At 55.2% G+C, this 24,189-nt stretch overlaps 1 protein-coding gene across 3 annotated transcripts; it reads right to left on the minus strand.

Moving 5' to 3' along the window:
* Nucleotides 1-383: 383 nt before the first annotated feature.
* On the minus strand, nt 384-20,641 carry Als2cl (ALS2 C-terminal like). Of its 3 annotated transcripts, none has more exons than XR_012909946.1 (27): nt 20,420-20,477; nt 16,879-17,004; nt 16,044-16,242; nt 15,683-15,748; nt 15,204-15,369; nt 14,666-14,797; nt 13,178-13,297; nt 12,112-12,170; nt 11,900-11,966; nt 11,379-11,575; nt 10,944-11,009; nt 10,491-10,589; nt 10,232-10,393; nt 9,857-9,968; nt 8,916-8,993; nt 8,189-8,319; nt 6,911-7,084; nt 6,704-6,800; nt 6,385-6,542; nt 5,818-5,883; nt 5,279-5,452; nt 4,630-4,672; nt 3,841-3,902; nt 3,571-3,720; nt 3,294-3,390; nt 1,807-2,964; nt 384-1,581 (listed from the first exon to the last, which is right to left on the minus strand). XR_012909946.1 is itself a non-coding variant. In XM_075964419.1 (27 exons), the coding sequence occupies exons 3-27, from the start codon at nt 16,979-16,981 to the stop codon at nt 2,884-2,886; spliced, it is 2,859 nt and encodes a 952-aa protein (XP_075820534.1). In that variant the 5' UTR covers nt 16,982-17,004; nt 17,734-17,842; nt 20,420-20,479; the 3' UTR covers nt 2,457-2,883. The 3 variants fall into 3 exon arrangements, 2 of the variants coding, with proteins under 2 accessions (XP_075820535.1, XP_075820534.1); XM_075964419.1 differs by lacking the exon at nt 384-1,581 and adding an exon at nt 17,734-17,842 and having other exon boundaries at nt 2,457-2,964; nt 20,420-20,479; XM_075964420.1 differs by having other exon boundaries at nt 384-2,964; nt 20,420-20,641.
* Between the last annotated feature and the right edge of the window lie 3,548 nt (nt 20,642-24,189).

Here is a 24,189-nt window from a genome sequence, read left to right on the forward strand (position 1 = left end):
CCAGGGGGCAGCTATCTGGACATTTGTGAGCATTGCATGCTCCCTGCCCCTCCCCACAGGCAGGAGTGTGCCATGAAAGGTGAAATGGAGGGTGGGGGACGCGAGGTGGCTCAGTCAGTAACGCACTTATGCAAGCATGGTGACCTGACTTCTGTTCCCAGCACCCAGTGGGCACAGAGGTAGGCACCTGCAGCCGCAGACCTGCGGTGGGTGGCAAAGAAACGACAGCCCCTTTGGCTCGCTGGTGAGCCAGTCTATGTGAATCAGTGAGCCCCGGGCTCAAGGTGAGACCCTACCCCCAAAAATAAGGTAGAGAATGATCAAGGAAGACGCTTTATATTAGCTCTTACTTTTATACACGCACACACATGTGCACACATACATACACACAAAGATGAAATGGATTTATTAAAAATCCCAAATAAGTAGACTGTAACTGTGACCATCCCCCAGAGGGGCAGCTAGCAAAATATCAAACCATTATGAGGCAGGGGGGAAATGGAGGCTGGCATAGATGTAAGAGACGCTAACCACACCATGTCCCATCTTTCAGTCTTCCCTCCGGACTCCAGGTCTACTTTCTAGGAAGTCACAAAGTGAGGTGGAGTGACATCTGGCCTACGGATTGGGTTCTCTTATGGCAGTGAGGGTACTGATGACAGCAAGCAACCGTGACCTCCCAAGACTGCCCTCTTGAGTGGCTCACATGTCAAAAGCCAGGAGGTGTTCTAGGCTGGACAGTTAAAGGCTATAAAAGAATCCATCACCGAAATGGCCCCGCCAGCCTCCGGATGCACCAGATGTGGATGACTGGTACCCACTTGCACTGTCGGTCAGTTTTCCTCCTGCATCCTCCTCCACGCTGATTTTATCCTAAGGGTCTGCTACAGCCCTGGCTGCTCCTGGAACCTCCCATGACACTGTGGAAACCCCGTGGACCCACAAGGACCAGAGGCCCAGGTTCAGTTAGTGTTGGAAGCAGAAGAGTGAGTGGCAGGGTTTTGTCAACAGCTGGACCGAGTCACAGGCACTTGGGGCTGCCTTTGAGGGAGGGGCCTCCATCAACGTGACCTTTCCAAGGACCTTCCTGGGGACACAAGTTCCTGGCAGAACTCAAGCCCAGGCCCTATGTTCACGCTGGAACATTTGGTGGATCCAGTCGGAGACGGCAGTGAAGGAGAACAACAGCCTCTCTTCACACAGTGCTCACACTTTCTGAGAGGCTCTGGAGGTGATCCTCCCTGAGGAGTGCTCACACTTTCTGAGAGGCTCTGGAGGTGATCCTCCCTGAGGAGTGCTCACACTTTCTGACGGGCTCTGAAGGTGGTCCTCCCTGAGGAGTGTTCACACTTTCTGAGAGGCTCTGGAGGTGGTCCTCCCTGAGGAGTGCTCACACTTTCTGAGAGGCTCTGGAGGTGATCCTCCCTGAGGAGTGCTCACACTTTCTGACGGGCTCTGAAGGTGATCCTCCCTGAGGAGTGTTCACACTTTCTGAGAGGCTCTGGAGGTGGTCCTCCCTGAGGAGTGTTCACACTTTCTGACGGGCTCTGAAGGTGGTCCTCCCTGAATAGTGCTCACTTTCTGACGGGCTCTGAAGGTGGTCCTCCCTGAGTAGTGCTCACACTTTCTGAGAGGCTCTGGAGGTGGTCCTCCCTGAATAGTGCTCACACTTTCTGACGGGCTCTGAAGGTGGTCCTCCCTGAATAGTGCTCACACTTTCTGACGGGCTCTGAAGGTGGTCCTCCCTGAGTAGTGCTCACACTTTCTGAGAGGCTCTGGAGGTGGTCCTCCCTGAATAGTGCTCACACTTTCTGACGGGCTCTGAAGGTGGTCCTCCCTGAGTAGTGCTCACACTTTCTGAGAGGCTCTGGAGGTGGTCCTCCCTGAGGAGTGTTCACACTTTCTGAGAGGCTCTGAAGGTGGTCCTCCCTGATGCTCCCAGGGGCCTCAGCCCTGGCCTCGGGTGTGTACCTTCCTTTCTCAATGTCTCCCTTGCCTCTTCCCACTCAGGCTGAATTCCCAGAGCTAGACACAATGACCCAGAGCCCAGCACTGTGCCCAGCCTGGCCTATGGTCCTGAGCCAGAGATGTTCATGTCAGGGCACTAGCAAGTCTAACATCCCTGCTGTTCCTGCTACAGAGAGGCCACAGTGTCTCAGGTATGTCATTTATGGTCACCTGCAGTCTGCTGGCAAGCCAGGCCAGGTGAGTGACTGCTGACGTCTACGTCCCATGCCTTTGCCAAGAGCAGGGCCTGACAGAGGCAACTAGGCAGCCTGTCACAGAGCTGAGGTGTTCCTGCCACAGGGTCCTCCTGTGAGGCCAGCTGAAGCCTGAAGCCCAGCAGAGGAGGAAGCAGGTCCCCAGGCCCTGGGAACTCATGGGAAAAGGAACGAACAGACAGCCTTCTGCTGCTTGGGACCTTCTAGCCAGGAGCAGAGAAACAGAAATGAGATGAACAGTAACGTGAGAATTTCCATTTCAGTCCAAAGAACGGGATGAAGCCAGACCTTGGGGAACGGCTGCAGCGCTCAGTGAACTGGCCTGGCAGAATGCTGGAATCATCTCCACCATCACAGGCACGCAGTCCAGACACTGACAGCTACTGAGCAAGGGCGGAGGCAGGGTGAAGCTGGGGCTCTCACCCAAGATGGTGCTACATCCAGGGACAAGATAATCAAAGCCCAGACCAGAGGCCAACAGAGAGCTATCAGCTATGGGGTCATACTGCAGCAGCTGAGTGTGTCCCTGTAGGAAGCAAAACACCATCTCTACAGCCTGCCTCGACACAGGCAATGGGAGGCAGGTGGGTAGTGCTTGCTCCACCAAAGTCCACGGCAGCCATGTGGCCCCTAGCTTTGCACTTGACCCAGAGTGGCCATGTCACCAGAGTTCCCTAGAGTTCCAGTGGCCAGGCAGGCGGTGAAGCCTCACGTCTTCCTTCCGGATGTGCTCGTAACAGGACTGGGGGAGAGATAAGCAAGGTTGGAACTTGCTGGCAGACCTGCTCCCCACTATACACATGGCCTTGGGCCCCCAAGAGCCATCGCCCCCACCCCCTTGTGCGCACACTGTTCCAGTTAGGCCCAGCTGTCAGCCGGATTCTGCAGAGGCTTTTCCTCTGCACGCTGCTCGGAGCTGCAGCCTGAAGGGCTGTACAGCCCATCTGCCCTGTGAACAGCACCAGAGACCCCCTCCCATGGAGACACATACAGTGGAGCTTTGAACCCTTTCTACCACGGTGTTGGGGGGCAGGGAGACATTTCCTTGGGCTCCCAGCCCTGGTCCCTCACCTCCAAGGCTGTGAGCAGGAAGTCATGGAGGCCCCCTGTGTGGATGGGGTCCATCATGTCACGGATCAGGTGGATCTCAGCTCCCAGATGCTGAATTCTAGAGAAAGTACCATGACAACAAGGGAGAGAAGAGGGGCATTACAGATACCCCACAGCTGGGGGAGCAGCCCTGGCCTAGAGGGCCAGACACCTCTGGAATGGCCCCAGCTCTGTCCTGTGTTTGGTGTAGACGGGGTGGGAACGAGTCTCACTTCCATCCACCCCGCTTCCCACTCACCGGGCTCGTGACACCACATAGATGAGCAGAGGCAGGAGGTCATCCATGGGGAGTTTGTATTCCCGGCCCAGCACCCGCGACACCGTGGTCTCAATTTCCCCATAGGTCTTCTCCAGCACCTCCAGCTTCTCGCGAGGGTCCACTGTGGTGCTGTAAGGAGGGTGTAGCTGGTCAGGGGGAGAAGGGACAGCACTCCCGTGCCCTTACATACCGCCACCACCACCACCATACACACACACCCCACACCCCCAAACCTGGGCAGACACTCACATGATCTTCTGCAGACACTCCGTGGCTGACAGGAAACACTTGTCCCGGACAAGAGAATATCTCTGTAAAGGTGAATAGGAGGGTAAAACAGGGATCCAGCGTGGCATGCTCATCCCCAGGGTCCCTTGCCACCCACACCTGCCCCACTGCTGACTTAAGTACAGCCCTGCACTATGGCTAAGTGGTCCAGGGCAGGCCCACGGCTTCACTGTGAGCTTCACTTTACACAGCTATAAAACCAGGGGACGAGGCTCCAAGAGGTTGAGAGGACCAAGATGGACAGAAAAAAACAATCATTCGAACAGCCAAGGTCACTTGGTGACACACAGCTCCAAAGCTGATGTCAATGGTCCCCAGACCCAAGGACTTGCTGAAACTCAGATTTCTGAGTTGACCCCTGTTTTTTGCCTTTATGGACATAAGGTAAGACCGTGAATATGAGTAGCTGGTAGATTTTGTCTAGCATTGCAAAAACTGTGGAGTGGAGCCCAAGAATCTCCTTCCCTAGGAGGCTCCAGAGAGTCCTGAGACAGCCAGGGGCCTCATGTGCCCTTGACCTGTCTTATGAGGTGGGTCTGGTGGAACTCTATTTACACAGGAAAAAACTGGCACTCAGAGCTAAGGTAAGCTACCTACAGTCCCAGCCAAAAGGAAGAGCCTGCAGTATGGGAGTCACTTGGGACAGGAAGGAAGCCTAGGGTCTCCTCCCTCACCTGCCTCTCCCCAGGCAATCCTGACTCAGAAGCTCCAGGCTCCTCCTCCCAGGCAAGCAGAGCCCTGCCCTCTCACCTGATTGCTCGTCAGCCAGAGGTCCTTGAGGGGCCACAGGTGCCTGAAATTGGGAGACAGATGGGAGACTTTGCAAGTCTGAGCTCAGAGGATGTGCCCTATTTCTGTGTCCCTCCCAGGAAGGCTAAACTCGCAATAGGAAGGAACCTCAGGTAAATACACACAGCCTGAGGCCAGGGGAAGCCATATGGTCCTGAAGGAAGTGATCCACTGCTGTGTGACAAAGGGGCCCTGGGCTTTGGAGGAGAGTGGGAGATCCCAGCAGGGCCAACCAAGCACCTGGGACATGCACGTGTCAGGGGGCACTGAGGAAAAAGGATGTGTTAGAGGCAGTAGGGGTGGGGGAGAGCAAGGGAGGCACCATACTCTAGCGACTGAAAGCATCGAAAGTAAGATATTCAAAAGGAAAGAAAGGTAAAAAGGCCACAAGGCAAAATGTAGATGAACAGAAAAAGATTAAGTTATAAGAGCTAGCAAGAAACAAGTCCAAGCTACGGCTGAGTGTTTATAACTAACAATAAGTCTCCGTGTCGTGAGTTGGGAGCTGGTTGGTGGCCCTGGTCCACCTCACAGTTGAGGCTGGGTAGAACTGCCTGCTCCCCTAGATCTCTGGCTGAGCGAGCAAGCAAGGGAGCGAGCGAGAGCTTACTTCTGCACATCCAGGAACTCCAGCAGCTTTGTGTCGGGAAACAGGCTGAGGTTGGCGATACCCTGGCTGTACAAGCCGTCCTCTCTCTCATGAAGAAGCAGGTAGAGTGTGAAGAGTTCTGAGTAGAAGCTGGGCAAGATGAGGGGCAGCAACAGCCCATGCACCTGCAAGTCCCTGAGGGGCCAGAATGGGTAGGAGACACTGCTGCCAGGGCCACCTCTGCATCTGCAGAACCAGCCGGGGTCTGTCCTGGGGACAGCTAACTCCTGCTCTATGTGCCTTTAGGTTTATCTCCTCCACACCTCAGCCTTGCAGTGCAAAGGAAGGAGGAAGCCACTGGCAACTGTTTCCCCCTCTGCCCAACTCAAAGATGAGGCTGGAAGGGCACATTTAAGACAAAGATCCCAGGACCAAGGTCATGGGTCCCTGTGATGTATAACAGTGTACCATGCCTGGTGAATAGCACACACGCCCAGTGCTTTCCAAAGAAGCACCGCCACCCAGACGGAGGCCCCAGATACAAAGGCCTGGCCAGGTACCTTGTCTCCACGTCCTCCTCCTGCAAGGTCTGGCCCTGGCGCTGTAAGGCAACCTTCAGCAGACCCCTGCAAGCCAATTAGGAGAGCGTAATGGGCTGATGCTCACAGAAACAGAATTCCACCCTCCCAGTCATCAAAACGGAGAGCAGAGTTCTCCCAGAACTGGCCACCTCGATCTGGATGGGATGCCTTCCGAGTCTAGCCTTTCCTGCCACTGGGAGTCCAAGGCTGGAGCTTCAGTGTAAGCGCTGGAGGGCGCTGGCACTCTAGTGGCAGCTGAAGCCCTATAGCTAATGCTCATAGGATCTAGTCTCTAGCTGGGACAGGATAGACAGATCTTGAAACCACCCTCAGCCTACAGCAGGAGTAGAGTTCTTATGGGGTCAGGGGTGTGCCCGGACTAGACAGGAATTGGCCCCTGGCCAGGAGCTGTTGGAAGCCCTTGCTGACATCTCTGGTCACCGTTGACACACTGACCAACCCCTGGTCCTGTACTGAGCAAGCCTTTGGAAAGGACAATCCTGGCCAGTGCTGAGGCCGTGCGTGTCACCCTGTGCACAGGCTCACCTGTAGGCAGCCCAAAGCTCCTGGGCATGCTGCTTCACCTCCTCCTGGGCCATCCCCTGTAGGTGTTTGTTGGCTCCTATGCCTGAATATGTAGCCTGGAAGGTCAGCATCAGGGTACGGAGTAACTTCCCCAGCGGGTGTCGGGGATTGCTCAGAGCCTAGGCCCGGGGAAGACAACAGGGATGCTCAGAGCCAGGATGTGGAGTCCAGGGAGCCCGGACCAGCCTCCCAGACCAGGAACACTGAAGCCCTCTGAGGACCAGGAGCACCATGGGCTTGTCCCCTCCAGTTAGCACCATGCCCCAGCCTGGACCCTCACCTTCCTGAGGTACTGCTGCAGGGCCTGGGGCTCGCGGTGCTGCAGCAGCTCCTTCAGGATATCTTCCATGCTGCCCGCACAGTCCTTGGGGTGGCTCCTGGGGCACCATGCACAGTGTCCCTCACCCAGCCCTGAGCCAGCACCCATCCCCAGCAGCTTCCCTGACCCCTCTCTGACCTGCAGGAACACCCAGAGGGCCAAGCTCACCTGTCACAGCACAGGTACTCCTGGGGTTCACGGAGCTCCCTGGAGCTCTGCACGTGGAAGCCCAGCAGGGCTTCCTGCAGTTCCCCAGGACAGCCTGACCGCACGAAGTCCTGGAAGGGTCTGTAGACTCCTTGCCAGCGGCTCTCCACAGGGAAGGCACCTAGCCCCAGCTGTCTGTGATTGGGGAACAGCAAGAGATGTGGAAGACAGGGGCAAGTCAGCAAGCCCCTGGGGCAGGCAGGGTTGGTGGGACCAGCCTGGCCTGGAGTCAGGTCCCAGGAAGGGGGCAGGATGGAGAATGCAGACAGAGTTGACCTCCAAGGCAAGTGGAAGAGAGAAACGAGGCAGAGGGTCACGGGGGTGTGTTGAGACAGAGGAGAGACAGGGTACCTTGTCTGCAAAAGGCCTCGGGAGCTGGAGGCCAAATCCAGACAGTAGGTCTTGGATCAAGACAGACCAGTGCCTGAAAGTCCAGGATTTCCCTGTTTTTCGCTCCGTCCTGCCCTCTCCCATCGCCTCCCTGCGGAGGGTCCTGCCTTGCCCACAGGCTGAGTGAGACCCAACTCTAAGTCTAACAGGCAGCGTCTCACAAGGGGAGCCCTGTCGTGCCGTCACCTCACAGGTACCACACCTGCACCCAGGACCATCGCCTCTACCAGCTCCTACTATGAGAAGCCACATGCAGGGACGATAGGTAAATGAGTTCGCTGGACCCCTTCCCGACCTCTGAAACTCCATCTGGGACCATTTTCCATTATTCTTCCTTTGACACACCCAGATTCTCAACAAATATGGCAAGAGTGACTTTGAGAACTATGAGTTTCCAATAGGGGCTTCTGCTTTCGTGGGAAAATAATCGTCTCCTCCTTGTGGAGGAGAGAGTTTCTTTCCTTCTTCATTTTGGCCGCCCGGGAAGTCAGAGCCAGGAAGAGGTACTATCTGTAACTGCGTGTCTATCTCTTTCTTTTAAGATCCACTCACAATTTTATTTTCCATTTTTTTCCTTGTGTGTTTGACTTAGAAGCTATCTTGAAGAGAAATGTATAGCTCAATGAAAACAATAAAAAAGAAAAGAAAAGCTAAAACCAGGATCAAAGTGAGACTTACAAATCCTATTTTTCTTCCAGTTTATGTATGGCAGTACATTCACCTAGCCCTAGACTTCAAGAGTCTCTGGCTGGAAGACCTGGGGTTCTGGACTCTGGTAAAAGGCCTCCACTGAGCCCTGGGGCCTTAGGTGGGAAGAGACACACACTGCCGAATAGGCTGGGCTCTTACCTCTTGCGTGTGCTGCTTGGGTTGGGCGGGAGAGCGGCTGTGTCCAGCACTCCCTGTGTGTACAGTCCTTTATCTGTCCCACCGCTGAAGGAACCATCCAAGGTGAAACCATTGGGGAAGGTGACCTTGCCCTGGGAGCAAAAAGGGAAGACAGGTATAACTGTGTGCCCAGCGAGCTGTGCCAGCCAAGTGTGTCAATGTTGACCCACTTGGGTCAGATGGAAATGTCCAACCATGAGTTCCACCTATCCATTCAAGGTGCTGGAATATTCTAGAAGTCTCACCCACCTCTGATGAGAGGCTAGGGATCTAGAGGGGCAATTTCTTGCTGTGCGGAGTTGCTCCATCCTTCTACATCCAAACTATCCCCCAGGTTCCCAAAGGACCCAACATGGACCCAACTGCCTTTTGCCACATCAACTTGAGCAGGAAGAAAGAAAGAACTGTTACCCCAGGGATAGCTGCCAAAGGCTCGGGTGGTGACGGCTGTGTAAGGGCACAGCATGGACACAGCCAGCCTGTGCCCTCTGGGCACGAGGCAAATCCTCCAGTCCCGTGTCACCTTGTTCTGCTAAGTCAGTACCGCACACAGCATGGCAAGGACATGGGACCCCTTGGACACCATGGAGGCGGGAGGGGTGTTCTCCAGCTGTCCATTCTTTACCTTCATCCTCAGCTCTGAGCCCTGGCTTTATGGGGTGGGATGGGAGATGCGGACGGCTCTCACCTTCCCTAGGAGCGTCAGGTCCCTGGTGAAAGTACCCTCGTACAGAGAGTCATCTTCACACAGCAGGATGCCTGGGCCCTTGAAAGGAAGTGAGAAAAGAGAAAGGGAGGTGAGTTTGGACAGAAAACCAGGATGGGTGGGCACTGACCCACAAGACCAAGAGCATCCAAGCTCTGTCACCGCCCTCCCCAGATGTGCTGAGTCCCACGAACCCCACCCCTTGTGTCCCCTAGTTAGCCCTCAGATGAGATTCCTCCACAGGAAGCACTGGCTGCCTCTGCTTCCCTGTTACTGCCCTGGATCCTCAGGGCCAATCACGTCCCCTTTCTACTGCACCTGCCAGGAAACCCAGACAAGTTCATTTTCAACTTGTTTCTGACTCTAGTTTGTGGGCCTGTGCTTGCCTTTCCTTCCCCTTGAGGTCTCCTTCGGTTCCTTACAGAACAAGGTGGGTTCTAAACAAACAACCCACAAAACCGTGCATAGCTTTTGGCCAGAGCCCCACCAGGCGTCAAGCCCCTGGCCAGCAGGGAGGCAGAAGGTAAGAGCTGGGGGACTAGGGTTTGATCTCGGTCTCAGCAGGATGTGAAGTTGGGCAGGTTCTCTGATGCCGTTAATAAACATGCCATTCATATGCTAAGAACAATGGCACCAATGGCAGGAGTCACACAAGGACCCCAGAGGGATGATGGAGATTCCGTGAGGGCCAGTGAGGAGGTCTATGGATGCCACTAGCTCACCAATGACACCCTTGGTTCTTCCTAGCTGATGAGTACAATAAGCATGGTTGACCTGAGCTGAACATAAGGGAAGCAGGGCTAAAAGGCCTGGATCCTGCCAAAGTCAGGGTAGACGGGTGGAGGAGCTGAGCGTCCCTTGCCATCCACTCTGCTTGTCTTTAGTTCAGCTACAGACTGCCCAGGGAAGGGGCTACCACTCACGGCCATCTTGTCCCCTTGGAATGTGCCTTGATAGCAGACGCCTGCCTGGGTGACCACGACCCCAGGGCCTTGATGCTGGTCAGCCTGCCACATGCCAATGTAGCGCTCACCCCTAAGGGAAGAGGGCATGAGAGGGGGCTCAGATCGGTTCCCTTGTGCCCTCTGGATGTTCTGCTGGCAGGGACTTCGGGGAGGCAGGGGGTGACAGGAGAAAATGAAGTCAGAAACCCAAGGAGAACAGAACAGAGAAGGGAATCCTCCTTAGGAGAAGGCATGGTGGGTGGAGCCCCCTAGAGGTAGAGGGAAGTACCACGGAGGCAGGCACCTGGGACAGAACAAGGGGAAAGGCTGAGGGGTCTCTCTGCCAGCACTCACCTCTCGTTGTTGTCCTCAACGCCATAGCCACTCCTCTGGCCTCTCTCCCAGTGGCCCGTGTACCTGAAGGGCCGGGAGGCCTGCGGGGTACTATCAAGGACACCAAATCCATGCCGAAGGCCAGCCTGAAAATAGCCCTTGTACACCTCGTCAGTGCCGTACCTGGAGAGATTCGCCAACAGTTGGCTCCACCTCGAGGAGCGCAGTCTAGAGGATGTCCCTCCCCGCTCCGCTTCCCCACAGGTCAAAGGTCACTTACTCACAGATGCCATAGCCACACATGCTGCCTTCCCTCCAGTGGCACTTGTAACAGTCAAACTTGTCCTCAGAGGCCTGGGGCACCAGGCAGATGCCAAAGCTGACCGTGTGGTTGGGTGGGATCAGAGGTGAGTATCCAGGCCACTTGCCCAATCAGAAGCCCCTGCCACATCCCTCCATGCTACCGAGTTGTCCTTGTCCCCCAGGAGTCCCTCAGAAAGCACAGATCTCAGAGTCCCCTTGCAGAAACCCTCAGGACAGCGCTCCCCACTCCTATGGGAAGCCAGTCTCAGGCCGAGACCCACATTCCTACTCTAGCCAGGTCTCCCTTCTCTGGGGAGAGGAGCTGAGCTACCTGCCCACTCCTGTTTGAGGTCTGGGGATTTGGGGCAACCCAATGTACGACAGCTCCTCTGATTACCCCATATGCCAGCATCTGCCCAGTCAGTCTTACCCATGCTCCAGGCCCTGGCAAAAATCCCCCACGTGGTTCCGCCCATCTGGCCACTTCAGGGTTCCCCTGGAACGCAGGTGAGGTCTACATCAGGCCATTAGACCCATCCCAGACAGCTGCACCCCCAGACTCTCGCCGTCCTCCCTCCCTCCCTCTACCCTAGGGTCTTCCAACTAGACTTTCTGCTCACCTAGTCCTCACTTGAGCACTGAAATCCCTCACAGAACCCCCCACCTCCTGCGCCAGCAGCCTTGCGGGGCCTTGGGGTACTCTCGGCACCTCCCATGGGGAGAACCCTGGAAACATCTACGTTCCTCTTTCCCCTTGAGCCACAAGAGGTAAATGCCAAGCTTGAGAAAACTCCTAGTCGATGGAGTGTCTAGTCTACTCCCTTCTGATGACCCGCTGGAAGTGCACACAGGAACGGTGACTCACTTGCCGTGGGGCTTGGCCCGACACCAATCACCCTCATAGGTAGCCTGGTAGAGCCGGCCCTCGCGGTGGAAAGTGTAGGCCACACAGCGGCAGTCAGGGGGTACAGCTGACTCCGGGCCTGACCCCAGCACAGGGAAGTCCTTCTTGCCACGCAGGGCCTGGCACACAGCATGGGTCACTTTCCACCGCCAGACAACCTGGTGGGGACAGGAAGGCAGTGAACATGTCATTGTTGCCACAGGTAACTCTGTCCCCAAGTACACTGCCCCTCTCTGGTGTGGCATCAGACCTGAGATCCTGTGCACAGTCCAGGGACTAGACAACCCAGAACGCTGCACAGGAGGGTGGGCACAGGCATGACTTGGGCAGCTACTTCAGTTAGGGAAATTCCTTTTCCTCTAACATCCTGACACTAAACCCCAGACATACCCCTGCTGCCCTCTTGAGTCCTGTAGGGCTGGCCCTCCGCCCTCCCCGGCTTCTGACTTCATCCCCACCATTCATGCTTCAGCCTCACTCACCTGGCCCTGGGGGTCTCTGGTGCAAAAGGAGAACTCTTCTTCGGGTGTGAGGATGCGAAGCACACACCTAGGAAGATGGAGATGACCAGTGAGCCCCAGTCCTGTCTAGGGTTGGCAGTGGGGCTCAGGTGAGAGCCTGGGGGTGTGAGCAGGTACCATGGGGCAGGCACAGGGAGGGAAGTCCGGGGACACTGGCAGAGGAAGTCACTCACTTGTCTTGGCCAGGATCTACCCACACCAACTTCAGGTCAAAAGTGTGGCTATTGTGGCCCTGGAAGGAGATGAGTGTTATCCAGAGCTGTGCCTACAGACACCTACCCTGGGGACCCCCCTCCCATGCCAGGGACGAGCATCAGCCCGATCCCCTTCAGCGGCAGCTTTTGTACCTTGGGAGCTGGCAAGGCACCTGGACAGGCCTCCCTTACCCCGTGTGTTTGCCAGGGTTTTCTTAGAAACACAGTCGGCCCCTGGTAGCCCCTCGCACCTGGGGACCAAGGCCGCCTGTAGAGCCTGCCCCGTGTCCAGGTTCATGCGCCTGTCTTCACATTCTCCATGCCGGAGCTGTCAGCTGTCCCTCCGTCACAGCCTCCTGAGCCTGCCCCAAGCTCTCCCCACTCTACCTTTCCTCATGGTGGTCCTCCTACCCTATGCTGAGCCTGACGGGACGTCCCATCTGGAGCGTCACCATCTCCCATTGGCCCAGCAGATCCTCACTTGACCAGGAAGTAGAAAGGCCACAAGGCCACAAGGGAATGGAGAGTTTATAAGACAGCAGAGCATCCCACAAAACGACAGCATGAGCAAAGGCCCAGCTAAAACCAAATCCTCCCTCCCTTCCTCCTCCTTCCATCTCTTCCTCGGGTTGTTTGTGTTAGACATTTTGTAGCAGCAACAAGAAAAGGAACTCATACAAGCAGGGAAGGACTAGAAACATCTCCAATGAACAAACTGTGATGTCAGGAGAGGAGGGCACGGGAACAATCAGAGGAGGCACAGACACAATCAGAGGAGGCACAGGCACAATCAGAGGTGGACACACCCCCCCAAACCAAGCCACCATGCTGAGGCAGGGGAGACATTGCTATGAGCCCAAGCGCCAGGTGAGTTTGGTCAAAGTTGCTGGCTGTGGGACAAACCCTAAAGCCCACATCAGTCTTCCACTTGACTTGTAAGCCTTGGCCTTTCAGCCACCACTCCCCCTCTCCCAGTCTCTAAGCCTGCGGCCTGTTCAGTTTCTCACCTGATCCCAGAGCCCCACCTCACGATAACCCTTCTAACCTGTAGCAGAACAAGGGCATCATCAAAGAGCAGCACACGTTCAGCCCGTAGTGGGGTGACCACCACAGGGATGTCCCGGCTGTCCTGTAGGAGTCGGTGGGCAGGGGTACACAGCACATCCTGGTGGGATGAAGAGAGAGGCAGAGAGGCAAGAGTTAGGTGTCTAGTGTGTTTACACTGGAGGCTGATGGAAGCCCTACAGGCCCTCCTGCGCCCCAGACACCTCCCAGAGACTATCCCAGCAGGCCTGGGGTAGTCCCCAGCTCGCTCGCTCGCTCTCTTCTCTCTTCTCTTCTCTTCTCTTCTCTTCTCTTCTCTTCTCTTCTCTTCTCTTCTCTTCTCTTCTCTTCTCTTCTCTTCTCTCTCTCTCTCTCTCTCTCTCTCTCTCTCTTTCTCTCTCTCACACACACACACACACTCCAAGATGGGGGGGGGGGTCATCCTTGGGCTAGCCCAGAAGGGCAGCACAGCTTCTCTCTCTGGGGCTTTCCTGGGTGTCTCCATACTGCATCCCTGTCACAGCCAGAGGTTCCTGTTACCCTCACAACCAGTATACTATCCCCTCTGTCTCCCATGGTTATTCTGGTCCTCCCTACTCCCGGTCCAAGCCTGCTATGTCTTCTGTGGACACGAGGACTCTCTTTCCTGAAGGGGCATTATATGTTGTGCTAGACAGTGTCAGGAATATGTAATTCATGACACCACCAGAAAGAAAGTCAGTTCTGCTGACCCAGCAGATGGCTACGGGTGACAGACAGCCACCAGGTTATATATAAGTCTTCTGTTGTTGAACGGGTGTGGGTTCAAGGTGGAAGAAGACTCGGAGGTACCTTAAGAAGGAAATAGCAAAAAAAGAAAAAGAAAAAAAAACATAAAAAAAGCCGGGCGGTGGTGGCACACACCTTTAATCCCAGCACTTGAGAGGCAGAGGCAGGTGAATCTCTGTGAGTTCGAGGCCAGCCTGGTCTACAAGAGCTAGTTCCAGGGCAGGCACCAAAGTTGTCTTGAAAACAAAACAAAACAAAAAAAGAAGGAAATAGCTTTTCCAGCTGCAGGAGGATTCAGCCTCCCAGGGACTGAGATTGCCTGGCCGCTTTCCCTTAGCTAATGGCTTCTTTATTGTTTTCCAATTTACACCTTAGCCAGTTGATTTCCATATCCCCAAACATCTTAATTAAGTTTCCAAAGGGACAATGACAAACGCAAATTCTTGATAAGGAATACTGGGATTTTCCCAGCCAAGTTTTACATAGGCTTTGCACCTTTAGGGAATTTTCAGATTTGCATTTGTTAAACAGAAGGTGCTGAAGACAAAGGGCAGATTAAGGCTGTGTGCCAACCTTCCGGAGCCAGCTGCAGCTGTGTAGGAATTCCCCCCAACAGTCTTCCTTCCAGATGGGGAAACTGAGGCAGGAGCTGCTCACCCAGCACAGCCTCACAGCCAATGTGAAACCCCCTTCCTAGGCTGCCCCAGAGCCCCAGACTCACCCTCACCCGGCTGCTGAGACTATGCCACAGGGCCTGTGTGGTCACAGCCTGGTCCACGGCCTGCCTCATGAAGGACTCCAGGTTCCCAAACAGAGTGACTGCATGCATCACCCTCTCCTGGGCTGGGTGGTGCTGTGGGAGGACAAGACAGGTGGGGAGGCTCTGAAGGTCTCGGCACCAGCCCTCATCCCCGTGGTGGCCATGAGGGCCCCAGCCTGGCCTAAGTTTAAACCACAGCTCACTTTTTCTCCCTGACTACTTTTTGGGGACAGGGACATTTCAGTGACACCAATAGCAAGGCCCTGGGTCATATGTCCTCACACCCAGTAGAAAGTCTATGTCTGCCCTTTGAGTGTCAACTGCCCCCATCAAGGAAGACGCGTGTGCCCAAAATTCCACAGGGCAGATGCATGCCCCCAGAACCCTCCGCAGAGCAAGGCTATGTTCTCTTGGGGCCCCTCCCTACTGTTTAACCTGGTCTCCCTGAGCCACGCTTCTCTCCACCAGCTCCTCCTTTACACACACCCATCCTACCAACCTCGTCAAGGGTGTCCCTGAGGCTCAGTAGGAGGAGCACATATTTCTGCACGTGCTGGGTGAGTGGCTGGCTGAGGGCCTGGCTCAGCATGGTGCCCATCGAGCCCTCAGAGCTGGCCCAGGACAGCAGCTGCCGCAGGGTCTTCCGCTGGCTCCTCCAGTAGTCGCTGCATTTAGGAAGGGTCACATACTACCTCCACCCCTTCCAGGCCCGCACCCACCTATCCCACCCTGTTCTAACCACGCTCTGGGCTCCCAGACCCAGGACCCCAGCCCTGTACCCCATTAGTCCAGCAAAACTTTGAGCTCTCTTTCTGGAGGTGTTGCAGCCACACCTTAGAGGAGACAGGGACACTGGCTGCAGACACCAGAGTGGCAGGTGGACATGACACCTGCTCCTTTGGGGTGGGCTTCTTAAAATCCCCCTCTTCTAGACAGCCACACACACATAGGGAACTACCATGGCAGCCCCAGGCTCACCTCCTCCTCTTTGAAACCTTCTGAAAGGCCTGCATCACCACACAGTCGGTATAGGACTTGATGTACCTATGGGGAACCCAAGATCACCTTGAAAGCCCAGCTCCCAACACACTCAGCCCCTGCCCTTTTGAAGTCCCAGATCCCACCCACAGAACCCTATGGCCCAAGCAATTCCTTGACACCCTCAAGCCCTGACTCAACAGTTGTATCTTATAGGCCTGATCCAGCTCTGACCCTGCTGCCAAGCCAACACCCAACCCAGGAACCCCACTCCAGGTGACGGTGACCCTTGACGGACCAAGTAGCGGAGGTAACACTTTGGCAGTGTGGCCAAGCCACAGACTGCCCCAGGGGGTCTTACTCCATGTGGGCCTGTAGGACATGGTCAGCATTCTTCAGCAACAGCAGGGCCTCCAGACCCATGGAGGGTGGGTGGTACAGCCTCTGCCGCAGCGAATGCAGGCTTTGTTCCGTCACCTCCCATAACCGCTGGGTACTTTCATGCAGCTGCTGCAGAAGTCGAAGGCACTCTCTGCCACAGGGGTCTGAGGGTTCGGGGTCTGTGGAAAGCACACCCTCCTTGAGCTGACATTGAGGAAAGATCCTGTAGCCCTGAGGTGCTCAAGATAGTACCAGAACCCCTAGACCCTAGGGCCTAGGGCTCCTCAGGGACAGGGCATGCTGGGGTAAAGGGCTGAACTCTGGAGTAAGCCTGGTTGTGCATATGCCTCCTACTTAACAGGACAACTCTAATTATCTTGGGGGAGCCAAGTTTCCTGGCTCCCCGATTCTCTGCCTCTTCTCTCTAGACCCAGAAGCAAACTGTGGAGTCTTCAGGGTCGGTCCCCAGCCACCTTACAGATACACAGTGAGAAGAAGGCGCTTGCCCAAGGTCACATGACAAGAGAGATGCCCCAGTGAAAGCCTTGTGTTCTGCCTTCTAGTCAGGCCTCCCCAAAGCACCACCAGGAGCCCTGAGTGGAAGCAAGAATTGAGGCAAGCAGTATAGCTAGGCCTGTGGTCTTCAGAGGCCATTTGGGAAGGGACCCACCAGTTCCCTGTGACCAAGGCTTCAGCTCCATCAAGAGATGGCAGTATCAAGTGCCACCACTCCCACGTGAGGCTGAGAAAGCTGCCTCAGGATGTCTAACAAGGCAGGACTCTAATCCCTGGGGGCCACCGAGGGCCTGACTCACCAGCTAAGAGCAATGGCTGGAGAATGAGACTGTTGGTACGGGCAAGGGTAGTTGAGAAGACCTCCTCCAGCCGAAGCAGGTCTGCCTCCTCAGAACTACACATAGCCAGGGTGTGAGGCAGGGGGCCTATTGGAGAGAAAGGACACGGGACACAAGACAGGGTCACAAATATCCTCCCTAGTTCCCAGGAGCAAGTCCCATAACCATCCACATCAGACTCTCTTAGTCCAGCTTCTCTCAAAGAGGAGACCTCTTCTGGCCACTGACCTCTGTCCTGCTCCCTCATGGGGCCCTGGAATAGGAGAGCTGAAAACTACCAAGGAAGCATCCCTTTCCACCCAAGAGCACGTCTTCTTCAGCTCAGTTTGGTCTGTTCAAACACTACCATGGGTCCCTGCACCCAGGGAGATGACTATCTAGTCATTCTTTGCCCTGGCCATCTTTCCACTGAAAGCTACTACCACTTGGGGACTGCGCAGTCATCGGGGAACCGGGACATGCATGCTATCGGAAGAGTTTAACAATATCATGATGGCCAGGCCCGGGCTCCTTGTCACTAGACAGAGCTGAGTAAGCCAGGAAGGACTTGAGGCAAGAGCCTCTGGAGGCTTCCTGCTGAAGCCACAATGGGGCGACAAAGATGAGCAGCATATCATGGTGGCAACCGCCTGAGGACCCAGCACTGGGGAGGCTGAGGCAGCAGGATCTTGCTGTAAATTTGAGGGCAGCCTGGGACCTTATCAGAAAGGAGGAGAGAGATGAGGAAAGACGGGAAGAGGAGGACAGCATAGTAGTGGGGAGACATAAAAGCCAAGGTGCATTGGAGTGTCGGTCCAGCCTGGGAGGACGGCCCACCTTCACTGGCCAGAGGACAAGCTTGAATTGGCCCCAGTCAACCTTGAAGACATGGAGGGCTTCAGAGCAAGGTAACAGCAGACCGAACGTCAGACTCCGCAGGACAAACCTGATGATAGGTGGCAGATAGAGCCAGGAAATGAACACGGGCAGGAGCCCATACTTTATATGTCTACCTTCCCCGACCAGACTAAGCTGGTACCACTCAGGAACAGGGTCAGTGGGGCAGGCGGGCAGGCAGGTCAGCTGGAGCCTTGAACGGTTTTGCTCTAAATGAGGGATCTTCTAAGAAAGCAGCGATGCAGCATCCTGACATGAGGCAAGGGTAGTGAGGGAGCATGCTTGACCCCCCTCCATAGTGGGGCTCTCTGTGACCCTGGGCCCAGGCAAAGCCTCACCCAGCAACCCCTGCTGCCCTCATTTGGCATGGATAATCATCTGTCCAAATGGCTGATCTGACAGATGCCTCAGGGTGGAGTTAAAGTGTCTTCACTCTGCCTAGCCCTTACACTCTGAAACACTTAGATTAGCAGACCTGGGTAAGGCAAGAGATGCCCTCAGGACAGTTGAGGATGGGCAGGGGACACCAGGCAGATCCCAGTAAATAGGAAGGGGATCAGTCTTCCTGAATCCACCCCAAAGATGCTACAGGGGCATCACAGATCTCTGGGAGAACCCAGGACTCCCAGAGAATTGGCTCCAGAAGAGAGGAGGGCGGGAACCTCAGGACTCTGGCCCTGATCCTGGGCCAAGGCATTCCTGCCCCACCTTTCCTGCTGCCGTCTGTGTGGGGAGGGTGAGGCTGTGGGAAGGAGAGTCAGGAAAAGGAAACCATGGGACACCCAGCTGCACCCATCTTTGTTGACCGTTATCGGAGTCCCCTGCACACAAGTGGAAGGAGAGGAGAACAGATACAGAGCCTCTGGTTCAGTTCCCACTGACCAGGAGAGCCCAGCTGAGGGGTTACAGTGAGCCACATTGCCCGGACCTCTCTGGCCCTCAACCATGCTTCCAGAAATTGACAGACTAGAAAGTCTATCACTGCAACCTTGAACTACCCTGGTACCCAGCCCACAACCTCGCCTGCTCACCAGAAGTGAGCATCTCGATCTGTTACATCACAGCGCACCCTCGTCCCTGGTCCTTTCTGAAATGGAGATCTAACTAGATACAAACACTTCAGACTACCATGGTTGCCCCTCAGAAGAACAAACTGTAGAAAGAAGCGTCTTTTGGCATAGAACCTGGGCGTTAAGCTTCACATCCCCAGACATCCCAAAGCATAGACTAGACCTGAGCTGATCCTACGTACCCAGGTTAATAGTATAGTGACTAACTCCACAGTGCTTTCCAGGCCAGTGGTCAGGGAAGGATTTCCACCCCCAGGAAATCTCATCACCCAGAGGAAAAGGGAGAAATTAAGCAAAGACAGTGAGAGAGTCTCAGAAAACTGCACTTGGGCCTGGGAGTCCAATGCAGAAGGTCTGGGCTGGGAGTGTTTGCGAGTTGAGTTTGCAGGGAAGGGCAGTGTGGAATAACAGAGAACTCTCCCCCTAATCCTGGGCCCACCGCCCATCCCATTCCCCTCTAATCGAGGACAGGACACGGCCTCCTTAGAGTCTCCCTCTTGCCAACTCTGGGTTCCTTAGTGGCAGGCTATGTGAAGGGAGAAACAGAGGCACAGACAGTCCAGGAAGCCAGAAGGAAGTGGTTCTGAGATGCTGGGTGACTCACTGAGGTAGGTACGCAGTGCATTCCCAAGGGCCCAGCCTCCTGTCTCACTCGAGGTAGACTGGATGCTGACAGATAGGGTGAGGCCAGACAAGTAAGTTGGGTCGTGCACAGGTGAGTCAGCTATTGTCCTTGTGGTCATCTGAACAGTAGTCTGACCTGCTCCCTTTAATCTGCATTCCTGGCCTCTGTCCACACCAGACTTCCCCTGAGCAGGGTCACTGGAGCCTTCTCCGCCCTCATCCAACCCTGACCCCTCAGGCCCCTCAGCCGCACCCTAGTATGGCACTCACTCTGGTATTTCCTGGTCTGGACTGGCATGGACCTTATTTTTGCTGGGAGGCCTTTTCCTAGACCACACTGGGGGCCCATTAATCAACCTACATACCAAGTGGGCTGTGGAGAGTGTCTGCCCCAAGGAAACAAGTGGGTAGAACAGTCGCACCTGCCCCTCCAGGTTTCAGGCCCAGCTCTGCCTCTCTAAGGGTCCAAGATTCTGGTCCTAGACACCTCCCAGTCTCTGCAGTAGTGTCTGTCCCAGCTTCCCCTTCCTCTGCCTTCCCTGGCGCAGTCCCGGGAGTTGTCCAAACTACTCTGCTCCAACCTTTGGGCATTTGTCTACGCTCCTCCCAGGCAAACAGCACCACCTTCTCGACTTCTCTGTCAGCCCTTCCGCCCTGACCAGCCAGGTCACCTCCTCCTGGCAGTCCCTCCCTCTGGGTGGTACACTGGCACACCGGTCCTGGCTAGCGCTCCTCACTGCTGCAGGGGTTAGGACCCCGCGCGGCGTTCAAACAGGAGCCGGGTGGCCGAGGGAGAGGGAGGAGGAAGCTAAGATCTCCGCAGAGACCGCAGATGGAGGGATCCTGACCGTGGCAGCGAGAGCAGGCGAGAGCCCCCACCCGCCGCCGAGCTCGTGGGGCAGCGGACCCCGCCCACCGAAGCGCGCCCTTACCTGCGCCACGCGCCGCTGTGTCCCGACTGGCCGCGCAGCTCCGTGCCCCGCCGCCCTCCCTCTCCGCGCCCCGCCCCGGGGTGTTGCTCGCACGGGGGCGCCTCCGAGGAGGCGGGGCGCGGCCTCGGATAGTCCCCGCGCCAGTAACACTCTTCAAGCGCGTCTCCTGCCACCGCCGGACTGGAAAAGTTCTGCTCCGGCCGGCGTGCACCCCAGGAGCGCACCCTGGCTGTCAGTCGCCTCTTATCTTCCCCTCCCAGATCCGAGGACGGCGGGCGGAGGCCATCCGATTTTCTTGCCCATCGACTCTGACCGGACTGCAGCCTTGGGACCTTGCCGACCCCTTTTGGGTCACCGAGCCCCCATCCTCACTCCCACACCCCCGCGAAGGAGTCCTTAGTATATTTGGGAAACTTGTTGCTTAGACCAATCGGCCATGATGACCCGCAGCCCCTAAGCTGGGCGTCCTTCGGTAGCAGCTACTGGCTGTGTGTGACCTTGAAGGAGGCCCCCTGCATCCATTCCGGGTACAGCCTGAAGCTGGCCAGTTTCCTGTGCCAAAGCCTTCGACCTTGGAAAAAGCGGCGCAGTTCCAGACCAAACTCTTGGAAGAAGGGATCATGGTCCAAACCTGTAACAAAGAGGGCTGCTGTCTGGCTGCCGGGCTCCCTTTTTGGCCGGCAAGTGAGTCACCCCTGCACCTGCAGGGGCACCTGGCCTCCAGGGGCTGACTAGCCTGGCTGAGTTGGTTCTGACCCTTTCAAGTTTGAGCACAGAGGGAAGAAGCCTGGGAAAGAAACAGCTGTGAAAGAGAGTAAGGATGGCCCACCTGCCCCCGACCCAAGTCTTGGACGGCCTCCATCCATCTTGCCGGGAAATAGAGGGACGTCCAAGAAGAGACAACTCCAGGAAGGGGCCTGCCAACTTTAGCAGCCCTGACTCCCTTCGGTTGTTTTTTGGTGAGAACTTAAGTTCTGCCAAGCTGCCCTACAGTGCCAGGCTCAGTTTGTTGCCCTGGGCCCCTACCACACAGGTGACACTCTCATTCACACCCCCCCTTTCCCACAATGCTCTACTCTCGGGTCTCCACCTCAGAACCCCTCCTCCAACCTCTTCTTCCCTCCCCATCTAGCCAAGACCTCTCCCTCTTTCCAGCCTTTGCTTTCTTTTTTTTTCTTTGAAATACTTTTAAAAAGGTAAATACATTACAGGTTTCTCTTTTGTGTGTGTGTAAGATGTGTGTGTATATGCAGATGCACATGTGTGGATGTGTGTACATGTGGCTGGATTTCCTCCGGTTCTGTCCCTTTTATTTCTGAGACAATCTCTCATTGGCCTTGACCTACCGCATTGGCTAGATTGACTGGCCAGCGAGTTTGGAGGCTCTGCCTGTCTCTGCTTCCCGGGTGACAGGATTACAAATGTTCACCACACACGGCTTTTTCACATGGGTTTTGGGGATGAAACTCAGGTCCTCATTCCTGCAAACAAGTACTTACTGTGCTTTCTGTCTTTCATATTTTTTTATGATTTATTTATTTGCTTTATGTATGAGCGCTCTATCTACAGGCACGACTTTATGCCAGAAGAGAGCATCAGATCCCACTGTAGATGGTTGTGAGCCACGTGTGGGTGCTGGGAATTGAATTCAGGACTCTGGGACAGCAGTCATCTCTCTTAGCCGCTGAGCTATCTCTCCAGTCCCTTACCCCGAGTTTTGCCTTCTGCACCCTCTCCTGTGCCCCCGAGGGAGCCTCGTTCCCCAGAGCTCTACGTCTTTACCTCTGCCTTCTGCCTGCCTCTTTTTAGCAGGCAGGGCAGCAGGCCATGAGCTAGAAAGAACCGGTCTGTGCCAGGTACCTCTAGGTCAGCCCTTTCCTTCTCTGGCCTCAGTTTCCCCATCTGCACAAGTGTTTGAAGAGAGGCCATACTGCCTGGGCTCCTGGCAGAAAGAAAGGAAGGACTGTCCCAGTCTTCTTCACCAGATATGACTTCCTGGTCACAAACTTGCCCCTGCGTGTGGAAGGCTACTGAGCTCTGGCTACCTCACAGGTATCAGCGCTCCCTGTTTTCTGCCATATGTGGCAAGACCTGGCCAGCATCTCTGCCAGTTAGTCCTTGACTGCAGATCCAGTTCTGCCCCCTTGGTCTTTCTACCAAATCACAAGGATCTTGCTTCAGCTCCCCACAGACATAAACACGTCCTGTACATACATGCAGTTCCACAGGTGAGAAATGAGCCAGTGAGCCTACTCAACTGGGCCATATGGAAAGGTGGGGCCCCATTCCGCGCAGCTCCTCGATGGCAGCCCCATTTGTACATCCATCTCCAAGGACACAGACTGACCAGACACACAGAGAGCAGCACGCGGAGTGCAATGCACTTCCCTGCATACCAGTGTCTTGGTACACAAGCTCCAGTAGTTCATGTACACACAAGTCTGTCCCAAGCTGGGCTCAGCCCTGAGCTATTCTGGGCAAGGCCCAGGGCCAACAACTTCAGGGACAGCCAGCTCCCAGCACACCCCAGCTGCTGTGTCACTGGCCCAGGCCTGCTGATTCCCACCCCCACCCCAGGCTAAGTCCATGGTGGCCTGGATCCTAGCCTGGCTCTATGATTGGGCGGGTGGAGGGTTTTCCGTTCACTCCCCCTCAGCTTCTACAAAGCTAAGCCTTGAGTTCCATTGTCTCAAACTCCAGGAGAGAAATGGCCACACGGTCTCCTGGCCACTGCTCAGCTCCCTGCCCATAAGCTTCCAGCCCGGAGACCCTGGAGGCTGGACTGAGTCCCCACAGGAAACCCATAAGATATAAAAATAGTTCAGGAAGGACAAGGAATTGTCTGCCTGCCAGCACTTGTGCCACCACACAGGAAGGGGATTCTGTTTTCCAGGGAGCCAGAACTCCCCCACCCCAGCCTTCATGGGCCCAGCTGAGGGGCAGCTACCCGGGCATGTTGGAGGAAGGCTAGAAGAAGCTGCAGCGATACCAGAGAGTGGAGAGAGTCCTGGATCAGAGGCAGAGGACCAACGCCTACGGACACAGCTTCTCCCTAGGACTCCTCCCTCACGACAGAACCGGGTAGATCTGGCAAGATGACTTAGCCAGAAAGGGAAAGTGCTGTACATACTGGCAACCTGAGTTCAGTCCCAGGAACCCATATAAAACTGCAAAGGGAAAACCACGGCACAAAATTGACTTCTGACCTCCACAGGCACGCCCTGGCACTCGGCATTCTCGCCACCCACCCACACATGCCCACACTAATAAACTCAGGGCTGGAGGGCATGGTGGCACAGTCCTTTAACCTAGCACTCTGGAGGCAGAGGAAGGTAAATCTCTTTGAGTTTGAGGCCAGCCTGGTCTGCACAGCAAGCATCACGTCCGTGTCACGTGGCAAGACTATGTCTCACAGATATAAAAAAAAAGAGAGAGAGAGAGAGAAAGGAAGGAAAGAAGGAAGAAAACAGGAGACAGTCAAAGCAAAGGCCAGCATTCTGGTAAGAATGTAAGTTTTATTTTCAGTGAAAAACTGGAAACACACCAAATGCTAATGGTAAGGCACTGGTCAAGAGAGATACATGGTTTCGTTCTTACTCAATACACTGTATTATATAACCTTCAGCAATGACAATACAAATAAAGACTAGCATTTAGAGATGGTTTGTCAGGTCCCTATTTTACATAGAAGGACTTAAGGTTAGGTAAGCAGCTGGAGGGCTCCCAGTGACAGTATCCTAAACTTTTTGTGGTATTGTTTTTTGCAACAG

The sequence above is a fragment of the Microtus pennsylvanicus genome, chromosome 3, assembly GCF_037038515.1.
Source record: "Microtus pennsylvanicus isolate mMicPen1 chromosome 3, mMicPen1.hap1, whole genome shotgun sequence".
Classification (NCBI taxonomy): Eukaryota; Metazoa; Chordata; class Mammalia; order Rodentia; family Cricetidae; genus Microtus; species Microtus pennsylvanicus.

What these genes read in the sequence shown, in the direction of transcription:
- Als2cl (XM_075964420.1), bottom strand. Translation starts at nt 16,981, where the DNA reads ATGTGTAGTTCTGAGGAGGCAGACCTGCTTCGGCTGGAGGAGGTCTTC. An exon ending in CCAGCCATTGCTCTTAGCTG is followed by an intron (nt 16,243 to 16,878) that starts GTGAGTCAGGCC and finishes TGCTTTCCACAG; the next exon opens with ACCCCGAACCCTCAGACCCC. An exon ending in TCCAAGGGGACAAGATGGCC is followed by an intron (nt 8,994 to 9,856) that starts GTGAGTGGTAGC and finishes CTTCCTTTCAAG; the next exon opens with GGCCCAGGCATCCTGCTGTG.